This window comes from Camelus bactrianus, chromosome 14, assembly GCF_048773025.1.
Source record: "Camelus bactrianus isolate YW-2024 breed Bactrian camel chromosome 14, ASM4877302v1, whole genome shotgun sequence".
Classification (NCBI taxonomy): domain Eukaryota; kingdom Metazoa; phylum Chordata; class Mammalia; order Artiodactyla; family Camelidae; genus Camelus; species Camelus bactrianus.
The window spans coordinates 2,390,252-2,403,978 of NC_133552.1; the positions used below are offsets into that span (position 1 = coordinate 2,390,252).

At 47.7% G+C, this 13,727-nt stretch overlaps 1 protein-coding gene across 2 annotated transcripts in view; it reads right to left on the reverse strand.

Moving 5' to 3' along the window:
• The window catches only part of MIPEP (mitochondrial intermediate peptidase), an 83,631-nt gene that overhangs the window by 10,834 nt on the left and 59,070 nt on the right, over positions 1-13,727 (reverse strand). The window contains exons 14-16 of one of the 2 annotated variants that reach the window (XR_012511604.1): positions 4,854-4,975; positions 4,003-4,626; positions 2,447-2,520 (exon numbers count right to left, since the gene is read on the reverse strand). Coding sequence is in view for 1 of the 2 variants with exons in the window: in XM_074377929.1 (XP_074234030.1) it covers positions 2,447-2,520; positions 4,854-4,975 (196 nt within the window). In the remaining variant the exon portion in view is untranslated. The remainder of the gene's footprint in view (positions 1-2,446; positions 2,521-4,002; positions 4,627-4,853; positions 4,976-13,727) is intronic. The other variant, XM_074377929.1, reaches the window with a different exon arrangement.

Genomic DNA, 13,727 nt, shown 5'->3' on the forward strand with positions numbered 1-13,727 from the left:
CGCCCACTCTTAACGGGGGGGTGTGTGTGTGAAATTCACCTGTGCACAACTTGGTGTTCAAAGATCAAAGCGTGGATTTCTTTATGTATCACAGTGCATGGTGTTCTGACTCAAAGGACTGGCTTGCAGTTCATCTGAGGTGAGGTTAATAAAGTTGTCATTTGGTCACAGAGGTAAAGAACTAATTTCTTTATCTGTTGCTACTTAATTCGTTACATTTTCCTAGTCAGCAGTTACATGAAATAGATAAAGCACCTATAAAACTTACATTTTCCTGAAGGAGCAACACCAACTAGCTCTTCATGTTTTCACATCACAGCCCTCCAGTAGTCTCACCCATCGGGATACCCTGATGTTGACCTCTGAGCCATCAGCTGAGACATTCCTGTCCTGGGGTGCAGGCTGGCCGCATGCACGTAAGGAGAGGAGACGCCACCGCTGGTCCTGCTCCACAAACCCGGCCCCGCGGAGTCCAGCAGGCCTGGCAGCCTCTGGGCACCCCCGCCCCAACCCGCCGCGGATCCCGTGCGTTACTGAGACCTGAGACCCGGCAGAGCGACCTCGAGGAAGACATTAAATTCACAGGCACAGGCGTCCCACTGCTGGAGCCAAGTGCAACCCGAATACCTTGTCATCTCTAGTTTGAACCACGGTCTTCTCTCTTTCCATGGGTGAGTTTCAGTGTGGAAACTATCAAGTTTCTTCACACAAAAATGTTCCATATGAAGAACAGAATTTTTAGAGAGATGTTACAACAATCGCAGAAGCAGAATAGAAAAATACACCAGCCAAAAGTCAAACACTGAAAAGGATCTAATATTTTTCTTCTGACGGAGCCACACACAAGCTGGGACTCATGTGCGGATGGTGCTGAGCCCCTGGGCTCAGAAGGGACAAAAGGCTTGGCTGTGGGGAGGGGTTCCCACTGAGAACCAGTCCCGGGGCGCCTCTTCAATCCTGACTCGCAGCAGGCTGTTGACACAACGCAACAAACTACCAGCCTAAAAGGACACAATCTGAATGACCAGAGCCAATTAATTTCATGTTTACATGCGTCCCCAGGGACCCTCACCCAGGCGTCCTGTGCTGGGGAGCACTGAGGAGCTTGATCTCTGCAGCCAGAGGTCACAGGTCCGGATCCGCGCTCCCCTACCACCACCTCTCAACACAGGCTGGGACCTGGGCCGTTTCACCACCGGTAGGGTTAGGGTTAGGATGATCCTACCTCACGGTGTTGCAGGAAGATTAAGGTAATCAACACACGGAAACTAATCAAACAGTGCCTGGAGGTAGAGGGTCACCAAGGACCAGCTGGAAAGTGGGTGGCATCACTCACCTCCGTGATCCAGAGGGCAGCCCGAGGTGGGATCCGGTGATGGGACACCAGAGTGTCCCCACAAGGACAGCAGGGCTGGGCGACGGACCGCTGTTGGCCTTGGGCAGACCCAGCTGGAGGAATGCCCCCCGACCCCCAAGAGAAGCTGAGAGAGAAGCTGACGGAGTGAAGTTTCCCAGGGGGTGGGTCTCAGTCCTGCACCTCCAGGGCCAGGCACGGTGACAGCTCTGGACCACCGTGTGCCGGAGAACCCGGAGGACGGGCGGCTGTAGGACAGTGACTGCAGCTCTGCTCAGGGTGTGGGTACCGCCGGGGCGGACCCAGGCAGGGACGCTGAGGTCAGAGCCACCACCAGGAGGACACTTAGCTACTGCGACAGAAACAGCATTTTCCTGAACCAGAAGTTACTTTCTAGACGCCTCTATCAGACAGTCAGAGGGGTCAGCTGCAAATGTAAACGCAGATACACTGAGAGTGTCCAGTAACACTGACATCTTCCCAGAAATACCTGCGATAACATTCAATGAAAACTCACGACGGTCACTTCCACTTACAATGCGGTTTTCAATGAAAGTACTTAAATTTAAAAAACCATCCTAAAAAGGACACAGGAAAGCCCAGCACTAGGACGTGTCAGAGAGAAGACCGGATTAGGGTCTCATTTCTCAACGGAGAAAAAATCCACCCTGATGTGTTGGGATGTCTAACAAAGGCCCAGCAAGGCCTCCCAGCGGAGTAAGAGTGAGTTCTTCAGGCTGAAGAAACACATCGTGACTTAGTAAAACCTAAAGGCAAATGTTCTGAGAATTTACAGTAAAAATTCCCTGTTAGCATGTTAGTAACGTTTTGAAAGCTAAAGCCTGAAGTTTTTTCAGCAATCTAAGTAAGTCACAGTAACTAACTTGTTACCTGGGATACAAGCAAACATGCTCAGAACAGAGCGCCCAGGGGAAGCATCATCTCTTTATAAGAAAAAAAAAGTAGAGAGAAAATAGGAAACAGCTCTCATCACAGATGATGCAAAACAAAACCCAAACTGCCAATACCAACACACATAACTCATAAAAACCTTAAAAACTAAAAATAAAAAAGCGTCTCGCTCTGGCTTACCTTGCACCATGAGCATGGGCTCCTTGCCCCCGCCGTGTGCCAGCATCTCCCGGCGGTAACGCTCTCCCGCCGCCCTGGGGAGACAGGGGACAGTTACAGGGCCTGCTCCCGCCCGTGAAGCCACCGAGCCGACGTCAGATCAGAGCTGCCCTTCTTTACGGGTGCCTCCTCAGAGTCTAACTCTGACTTCTACCTTGCCCTACGAAGGAAGACAGGGTGACGGCACTGCGGACTGTTCTGTAGCCAGCACTCTCTTTAGAAAGGACTGTTTATGTTTGACAGAATAAGCAGAAAATCATACCCCCTTCTCCATCATCTTCAGGATTTCTTTAAAGTGAGATTTGAAGTCATTTGTGCCATTCTTTCAAAAAAGAACTTGAGACGGCACCCAGCAAAGAAAGCCAGGACTCTGATGTGAGCCTGAAGGCAGCGGAGCGGGCAGGAAGGGGTGTTGCACCAGGAATGCGCGGCGCTGCTGTTAGCTGCGCTCAGTGAGGAGCGCCGTCTGTGACGTCTCTAAATGACTGAAGTTAAGTAAGTTGTGAAGTTTTCACCCCACTCTTTTTGGAACACCTTTTGGGGGCAATTTTGTGAACATGGTGTCTAATCAGAAATGCTGATAGGAGTTCAATATCAAAAACATGCTGACCTCAAACACTAAATAACCTTGGTTCCATCCAGAAGTGAGTGCTGAGGCTAAGTGTGCCCCGAACAGGACATGTGGACAGAAGCTGGCGCTTGGGACCAGGCAGCCAAGAGCCCTGCCTGACCTCTGGCTGGAAGGGGGTCCGTCCGTGCCCCTCCTGGCGCCCCACAGCTCCGCTCCCCGCAGTCAGACTCTTGCTCCCGGCCTCCAGTTCCTGGCTGGCTCCCAGGTGTGGCCTTTCAGCCTGGAGACTTAAGCACTGGGATCAGAAAGGGTCTTCTGACGGAGGTGAGGAATTTTCTAGTCCAATGAGTGTTCTGACTAGTTTACTTTTACACGTCTAACAAGTATGGCAACCGCATGTGTAGGCGAGAACGCATACGCAGCCAGATACAAACACTGCAGTACATACCTATTAGTATGCGGTTTTCTAGTAAAGCGTGATTCCTTCAAACAAGGTAATTATTTTGCCTATTTTATAGAAATCTTCAGTCAAGAATTATAAGCCCGCAAGTTGATTTATGATACTCAATTCTGGCTTTAGATCTTTTGAAAATCATAAAAATCTAAAAAGCAGACCAAATGTCTTCAGTGTGCAGAGGGCAGAGCAGCATGTGGGTACCAAGTCGCAAAACATTTAAAAATTCTATTACATCAGATTCAAGTGCAAGACATTCTGGAACTGAATGTGATGACTGACTGCTGAGAAAACCCAAGCCTCTGGCGAGTTACATCAGGAGCTGGGGTGGGGAGGGGTGGGGAGGGAGGAGCAGACCTAGTTCTCATCTTAGTCCAGGTGGTTCGTGAAGCCTTGAATAAATCACCCCACTGAGCCTCAGTGTCCTCCCATAAAAATGCCTGCGCCACCAAGGCTGCCCTGACCGAAGACAGATGCCACAGGGAAGCTCACCTGCACTCCACGCAACCTCAGGTGCCCTGAACCCTGAACCCTGTGCGCACGGGAGGTTGCCCAGAGGGGTTGTCTGCAGTGTCTGTGTGGTGAGGAGTGTTTCAGGTGACTGTTAGGCCAGATCGTAATTAGGGGTTTGCTTTCCAAGGAGGCTTCTTCGAAGGACTCAGCAAAGTGCAACTTGTCCTGGTCCTGCTGACGGAGGAGCAGTGGGAGCCTGAGGTCCAGGGAATCAAGGACCCCTGGGCCTCTCTCCCCAGCCCTCACTGCATGTCGTGCCCCCACTGCAGGGATGGGAGGGGCGTTGGGTGTCCCCACCAGAACCCCCCCATCCCCACTGGGATTTGTACGTGGACGCTTTGGGAGGCCAGGAGGCCGCCCAGACACTCCTGAGGGGCCAGGTCTGAACCCTCACGGCAGGGCGGCCCCAGGGCCCCCAGAGCAGGTCCTGCCAGGGTCCCACAAGGCCCTCCTGGGGAGGAAAACCTTCCAGAGACAGAACAAACAGGACGCTGTCTGGTAAAGCAGCCAGTGGTGCTGCTCCCAAGGGCAGAGCAGTCAGGTCCTCTGTGGGCCACAGAGAAGAAATGAGGTTCCACGCGAGTAGGACTCGAGAGGCTGGTGCTGAAAATCAGGAGGCCCATCAGTAAGGACGGGAGGGAGCTGAGAACAGGAGGCCGCGCCACGTGGGAGAGGTGTGGGGGGGGGGCGTGGGGCAGGCGGGGCCAGGCTGGCAGGTGAGGGAGCCGCAGCAGCTGGGGCTTCTCCAGGCTTGGGTCGCGCTCCAGGAGCCTGACTCGGGGCGCAGCGCGGTGGAGAGTGGACGTCCCATGAATCCCCCCACGTATTACCTGTTGAAGGGGTCCTGCAGGAAGCACTCCCTCCAGACCAGGGAGGCCACGGCCCTGGACACCAGGTAGGAGTAGTACTTGGCCCCGTAGCCCACGAGGTGGCTGAAGCGCAGCTGCCAGGCCTGCAGGGCGGAACCGCGCAGATGGTGAGTCCGCGTCCAGACAGGGCGGGGGGGGGGGGGTGCGCACGCGAGGACGCCTGCTTCCAAGCCCCACCCTTCATTCGTGCTCGCTCACAGCGCGAAACCTTTCACATTCTACACTGTTGGGGACGCTCCGACCCCAGCCCCTCGCCGTGGGGCCGCACGTACAGACGCGGCCTTCACGGAAGGGCGGCGCTAACGCGAGGCTGCGGGAGGTGGGGGGGGGGTCCTCCTCAGAAGAGGAAGACGCCGGGCCAGCGTGCGCGGAAGCCAGGTCACGCGGGGACCCGGCAGGAAGGAGCCGTCCACAAGCCGAAGACGGAGGCCTCAGGAGATCCCACCCCCACAGCCAGCCGTCCTGCCAGCTCACTGCTGCCGGACTCACGTCTGTGACAGACACGGGCAGGAGCGCCAGTGCCGGAGCCGGGCGGACGGCCAGGTGGGCCCTGCTCCGCTCGTCTGGCTGGTCGGCGGGAAGGAGGGGCGTCCGCGCGCGGACGCACGAGCTGACCGCGGCACGCTCACAGTGGCGCTGCGTGACAGCCAGAATTACAGAAACCGCCCTCGAAAGGCATAGTAACGACAGAAAAATTTTCACTTTTCTGAAACAACTCTGACATGCAATAATCTTTCTTTAAACTGAAGTATAGTCGACTTACAATGTGTTATTTTGTATTCTGCTCTCTTTTAATGTATGCTTTATGTAACGTAGGATGGTAAAATTTTTTGAAAAAAGAATTGAAACCTAAGTTTTAAACTAAGGTCATCTTAATGTAATGTCTTTCCACTCCCTGGAAAATTAAGTGTAAAGTATAATCCTCACCGCAAGTGTGCCACCTAGATAAACAGCTTCCACCTCACCGACCAGGCAACAAGCCATGAAAGGAGGCTGGTCCCCGAGGATGCGCAGTGGCAGGTCGCAGGCCGTGCTCGGTCCCACAACCAGCGATGGGGACCCCAGCGAAGGAGCCTCAGCGCTGGCAGCTCTCTGGTGTGACCAGCACCTCAGGACACGCGCTCCACCTGGCCTGGGAGGCAGGCGGGCTGGGGCTCGTGAGCTCACTTGGAACACGAGGCTGTCACGGCAGAGGGAACGGTAACCCTTGGGACCCACCTCTACCTTCAGCTAGGACAAGACGAGAAGTCAGCTGAGTCCTGTCCCCCACAGGGGGAGGGGGGCACCTTGTGGCCCTTCTGTGAAGGTGACCCCGGGGGTGGGGCCACCACTGGCGCAGGGCCCCACATGGCTGTCACAGTAACTGGACCCGGGTCCCCCAAGGCAATGGTGTTGCACCCTGCAAGGCAGAGCAGTGCCTGGGCCAGGACCCACGGCTGAGGAGGGCATGGAGGGTGGACACAGGCTTCCCACCAGCTCACACGCAAATGCTGTTTAAGGGACAGCATCCGTTGTAACAAACTTGAAATTTTTGGCCGGCGGGTTGGGAGTTTTGAAATTCACTTGTAACATACCCACAAGTCCCGGGTGCTCTTTCTCATTAAAACTAGGGCTCTCTGTCAGTATCTGTGTCGCACTGGGACCTAATGCACTGCCAGCAACACTTTCCACAGGAAGCCGCGGGGACGTGGTGGCCTCCGGAACGAGGAGGCCGAGTCTGGTCTGCCGTGCACGGTGGCTCTCAGGCTGCGGACGACAGACGCCCTCCTGGGTGGAGGCTGTCGTGAGCCCAGGCGCAGGGCTCGGCCCCTGGAACCCTTCCGCACTCCGAGCCGCCACAACCAGGCCAGCCGCTTCTGTAGCACAGAGGAGAGCTTCATTCAGCTTGGATTCGAGCTGAATGCAGTCTTGCTTTGTCTGGAGATCAGGCCTACACCAACAGTGCCATCTGATCTGAGCTAAGAAAATTCAAGTTTCATCAACTCACAACTGAGTTCCCACATACACAGTGACAGAAGTAAGAGCTTTCAGAAGTGCAGAAAGACAGCAGATCGTGCACTGCACGGGTCCCCAGATGGCTCCCAAACCTGGACACAGGCCCCCAGGCCTGACACTCACCTGGCTGTCTTGTCCTGTAACGAAAGGTGTGAGCTTGGTGCTACACCCGCCTCGGGACCTGCTAAACAAACTGCACCACTGACACCTTTCATCAGCGGCTGCAGGTTTACGGCAGACAGACCCACAGCCCCACCGCTGTTTGACCACAAACAGGTTGAGCTGCCGGGCATTCAGCTGACAGTAAGGCCTGTTTCCTCTTCACTCATTCATCAGGAAAAATATAAGACAGCCTTTCGCTGTGGGCTCCAGGGTTATGACATCCTCTCCCGTTTACGTCAAGTCAGACCTCTGCCTGGTGAGCAGGCATGATCGCCCATCCTCCGAAGCCCCTGCAGTTCTCCTTTATTCCAACCAGAGGTGTGGGCTCTCTCCCTAACCCATCCCACTGTCTGTCTGTCTCCGTCAGGTCATCTCAGTGGTCCTCGAAGAACAGAACTGGTGCAGGAGCGGCTGGGGCAGGACCCCCGGGGCCGGGTCGCTGGTGGGACCCAGAGAGGGAATCTCTCTGTGGGTTCTGATCTGCCAGAGCCACTTCCTCACCCACGACTTTCCTCTGTCCACACAGAGACGGGGCTGGGAGTGGACGGAGCAAAGCAGCGGGTTACTTCTGCCTGTTCTCAGCCTCGACCCTAAGAGGGACACTAAAACCACCAGAAACAACTCACACGACGGCAACAGGAAGTCCACATCTAACAGAAATCACTCCAAATATAAATGAATGGAATTCTCCAATCAAAAGACACAGATGGGCTGAATGAACTGAAAACAAGATCCAGCACTGCTTATGAAAGACTCACTTAGCTTTAAGGACAGACAGGCTCAAAGTGAAGGGATGGGAAAAGACTCCATGCAAGCTGTACTTGTATAAGACAAAAAGAGCCAAAAATGGCAACAAGAGACAAAGAAGATCATTCTATACAATGAAAGAGGATCAATTCATCAAGAAAATACAGCATTCGTAAGTACGTATGCAAATACTAACGGATCTGAAGGGAGACACAGACGACCACACGGCAACAGAAGGGACGTCAGTACCCACTTTCCACAACAGACAGCTCGTTCAGACATAACATCCACAAGGGACGACTGGACCTGAACTGCACTTCCTGCCTCGGGGACCTAACACACACACGTGGAAGGTTCCACCCAACAGCACACACACACTCCTCTCAAGTGCACACGGAACATTCTCCAGGACAGGTCATAGATTAGGCTGCAAAACTAATTTTAATAAATATAAGGAGACTGAAATCGTATCAAGCATTTTGTCTGACCATGATGGTATGAAACCAGAAATCAAAAATGAGAAAACTGGAAAATTCACAAATATATGGAGATTAAACAACATGTTACTGAAAAACTCAATGGGTCAAAGAAGAAATCAAAGAAAAAAAATTTTAATATCTGGAAGCCAATGAAAATGGAAACACAAAATACCAAAACTTATGAGATGCAGCAAAAGCAGTTTTAACAGGGGTGTTTATAGCAATAAATGTCTATATTAATAAAAAAAGAAAGATCTTAATCTAGCACTTTAAGGAACTAGAAAAAGACCAAATTAAGCCTAAGGGCAGCAGAAGGAAGGAAAGATAAGAGTAAAAATAAGTGAAATACAGACTAAAAAGACAGTAGAAAAGGTCAATGGAATTAAGAGCTGTCTTTTTTAAAAAAGTAAAAAGACAAACCTTTAGTTAGATTCACTAAGAAAAAGAGAGAAAGGAGTCAAATAAATAAAATTAGAAATGAAAGAGGAGACACTACAACTGATACCACAGAAACACAGAGGATAAAAGGAGACTACTGTGACAATTAGACAACAAACAGGACAACCCAGAAAAATGGAGCGTACATGACGCTCCTAGAAGAAAACATAGGAAAACCTCCTTGAATTGGTCTTGGCAATAATATTCCTAAGTTTGACACCAAAAGCAAAGGCAACAAAAGCAAAAAATAAACAAATGGGACACCATCAAACTAAAAAGCTTTTATACAGCAAAAGAAACTATCAGCAACATGAAAAGGCAGCCTATGGATGGGAGAAGACATCTGCAAATCATGTAACTAGTAAGGAGGTAGCATCCAAAATACATAAAAAATTCACACAGCTCATCAGAAAGCAGACAATCTACTTAAAACTGGGCCAGAGGATCTGAACAGACATTTTTTTCTAAAGCAGACAGATGGCTAAAAGGTACATGAAAAGATGCTCAACATCACTAATTATTAGGGAAATGCAGATCAAAGCCACAATGAGTTACCATCTTACACCTGTCAGAATGTCTACCATGAAAAAGACCAGAGATTACAAATGCTGGTGAGGATGTGGAAAAAAGAGAACCCACATGCACTGCTGGTGGGAATGTAACGTGATACAGCCATTACGGAAAATAGTAAGGAGGTGCCTCAAAAAATTAAAAACAGAACTACCATATGATCCAGCAGTTTCACTTGTGGATTTTTATGCAAAAGAAACCAAAACTCTATTAATTTACAATAGCCAAGACATGGAAACAACCCAGGTGCCCATCAACAGATGAAAAGATAAAGAAAATGCATGCTTACACACACACACACACACACACAAACACCGTGGAATATTATTCATCCATTAAAAAGGCAATCCTGTCATTTGCAACAACATAGATGAACCCAGAGGGCACTATGCTAAGTGAGATAAGCCAGACAGAGAAGGACAAACACTGCACAGTATCACATACATGTGCCATCTTATAAAGTGGGCTTCACAGAAGCAGAGAGTAGACAAGTAGTTGACAGGGGCTGGGAATTGGTGGCGAGGGAGGAGAGGCTGATTAAAGGGCACAACTTTCCGTTATAAGATGAGTAAGTCTGAGGATCCAACATGCAGCATGCTGACTGCAGTTGATAATACCGTGTGCTGTAACTGAAATTTCCAAAGAATAGAACTTACATGTCATCACACACACAAAGGGGGTAAACAGAGCTGGTGGATGTGATAATTAACTCTGGGAGTGGAAATCCTATTCACAAAGTACGCTTTAAATATCTTACAATTTTATTTGTCAATTTTACCTCAGTAAAGGAAAATGTTTTCAGATTATTTTTAATTGAATAAAAGATTCTTTAAATTCTATAGTGTTTTATAATTTTCACAAGTTTCACACACATGATTTCATACAATCCCATAATAACCTTTTCCCCTCTACTACCCCTATTTTGCCCCTCCTCACTGGTAACCACTAGAGTCTGCTGCTTTTTTGTTTTATTCACTAGTTATTTTTTATTCCATGTATAAGGGATATCATACAGTATTTCTCTTTCTCTGTCTCTTTCACTCAGCACAATGCCCTCCAAGTCTATCTATGATGCTGCAAATGGTGAAGTTTCATTTTTTATAGCTGAGTAATATTCCACCGCGCGCATGCTTGTGTGTGTGTTGATGGACACTTAGGTTGCTTCCGTACCTCAGCAATTGAAATAGTGCTGCTATGAATACTGGGGTGCATGTATTTTTTTGAATTAGTGGCTTTGTTTCTTTCAAATATATACCCAGAGTTAACCTAATTACCCCCCTTCCAAAACAAAAACAAAAACAAAAACAAAAACAAAAACAAAATATATACCCAGGAATGAAACTGCTGGGTCATACAGTAGTTCTGTTTTTCGTTTGACAAACCTCCATACTGTTTTCCACAGTGGTTGCACCAATTTATATTTCCACCAACAGTGTAGGAGGGTTCCCTTTTCTCCACATCCCTGCCAACATTTGTTATTTGTGTTCTTGCCCAAAGAAAATCTTGAGAAAAAAGAACAGAGCTGGAGGAATCATGCTTCTTGGCTTCAAACTATACTATAAAGCTACAGTAATCAAAACAGTATGGTACTGGCCTAAAAACACACACAGATCAATGGAACAGAATACAGAGCCCACAAATAAACCCACATACTTATGATAAATTAGTCTATGACAAGGAAAGTAAGAATATACAATGAAGACAGTCTCTTCAATAAGTGGTGCTGGGAAAACTGGACAGCTACTTGTAAGAGAATGAACTTAGAACATTACCATATACAAAAATAAGCTCAAAATGAAGTAAGGACCTAAATGGACCAGATACTATAAAACTCCTAGAGGAGAACGTAGGCAGAACATTCTTTGACATAAATCACACCAGCATCTTTTTGGATCTCTCTTGTAGAGCAAAGGAAACAAAAGCAAAAATAAACAAATGGGACCTAAGTAAACTCAAAAGCTCTTACACAGCAAACAAAACCACTGTCCAAACGAAAAGACAACCTACTCAATGGGAGATGACATTTGCACATGATATGAAGAGCCCGTGCAACTCAACATCAAAACCAAACAAACAAAAAACCCCAAACAACCCACTTTAAAAATGGGCAGAAGAACTGAATAGACATTTTTCCAAAGAGGAAAATGCAGATGGCCAATAGGCACACGAAAAGATGGTCCATGTTGCTAATCAGCGAAATGCAAATCAAAACCACAGTGACCTATCACCTCACGCCAGTCAGAATGGCTTAATAATACACATACATATTTTTTTTAAAAAACAGAAGAGGGATTCTGCTTCTATCTTCATGATGACTATGCACAGTTCAACAAAGGGGGCGGGTGTCTGTGTAAAGTAAGACAAAAGCCATGAAAGTGAACATGGACAAGATGTGACCGTCCTTCATAGACAATGGGATTTTCTGCTCATGTGTTAAAAAAAGTAGCAGAGAAAGAACAGTAACTCCTTGGTGGGGAGTTCACAGCAGCAGTATTTAAAATAACCAAGACACAGAAACAGCCTACATGTCCATTGACAGATGACTGGATAAAGAAGACGTGGTATATGTATACAGTGGAATACTACTCAGCCACAAAAAAGAAATGAAATCATGCCATTTGCAGCAACATGGATGGAACTAGAGATTGTCATACCAAGTGAAGTAAGCCACACAGAGAAAAATACCATATGATATTACTTATATGCACAATCTTAAAAAAACCACACATACACACATGCACTTATTTACAAAACAGAAGAGGGTGGGAAGGGATAAATGGGGAGTTTGAAATCTGCAGATACTAACTACTATATATAAAACAGATAAACACGGTCTTACTGTATAGCACAGGGACCACTATTCAAAATCTTGTAATAACCTATAATGAAAAGAATATGAAAAGGAATATATGTATGTACATGTATGATTAAAACATCACACTGTACACCAGAAATTGACACACCGTTGTAAACTGACTATACTCCAACTAAAAAAATAAATAACCATGAAATTAAAAAAAAAAAAAGGTAAGAACACCCTCCCCCCAGGAGCACACGGTACCCGCCCCAGCCCCACCCTGTGGGACCGGGGCACCTGCCAGGCACACGGAGCAGCAGCACACAAGTGCAGCCCAGGGTGCACGATGCTCCGGCATCTGGAGGTCATGTTACTACCTGCATTTTGTACGGAGTAACTGACAGAAATAAAATACGTGACTGATCTGAAATGAGGGCTGCCTGCTTTCTCTCAACATGTCATCAATCCTTCCTGACTGTCTTGTCTGAAGAATTTCCAAAATTCCTGATGTTAAAGCTTTTAGCAATTTCTTACAAAAAAGAAACTGCTATATTTATGGTTGAAACAGATGGAAAACCTGGGTGATGCCAAACTTTCACTCGAAACAAGTGAAAAATTTGCAGTCACTATTAAAAAAAAGCAGCACCTAGTAGTATTATAAAAGTTTTCACACAAAAATAGTATCAACAAGCATTCTGTACAACGTTGTAGTGACAGGAGCCCTGGGCTCCTCTCCTCTCAGATTTCCTAAGTTTGAAAGTTCAAGGTGGAATCTTCAGAAGGGTCAGCTGTGAGCAATTTGTTTAAGGCTGAAACGAACCGATGGCCTTATATTTCCTTCTAGATCTACAGGTTACTGTAGGGCATGACAGCTCATCCCACACAACAGTAGCCAGGTTCCAGTCTAGTCGCAAAGCTGTGCCACCGTGACCACTGTCTAATTCCAGAACATTTTCATTACCCCCCAGAAGAAACCCCATCCCCATCAGCCCACACTGCACTCTCCTTCCCCCTGGCCCCCGATACACCTTCTACTTTCTGTCTCCATGGACTTGCCTGTTCTGAACGTTTCACATGAACAGACGCCTATAATAAGTGGCATTTTGTGTCTGGCTTCTTCCACTGAGCACACTGCCAGGGTCATCCACGCCGTAGCATGTTGTTTGCTGGGAGAATTTTGATGCCTCATTCAATCACTTTACTTACTAGGTGTGTTCAGATTTCAGATTTCTTCATGATTCGATTTTGATAGGTTCTATGTTTCTAGAAATCTATCCATTTCTTCTACATTGTCCAAATCCATGTATAATTTTCATAACTTATGCTCCATTGCATTTTTGTACTATCAGCTGTAACCGTCTCCTCTTTCATTTGTAGTACCATGTGAGTCTAACAGTTAAGTCTAACTAACAGTCATCTATTTCCTCTTTTCAGAAGAACCAGCTTAGTTTCTCTGATCTTTCCTACTGTCTTTTTTGTCTCTATTTCTGCTCTCATTTTTATTTCCTCCCTTCTGCTAATCCTGAGTTTAATTTTGTTTTCTTTTTTTGTTCTTCCTGTAGTTCCTTGACGTGTAAAGTTAGGTTACTTGAGCTCTTTTTTTCTTAAATGTAGGTGTTTGTGGTTATAAACTCCCCTCTTAAAACT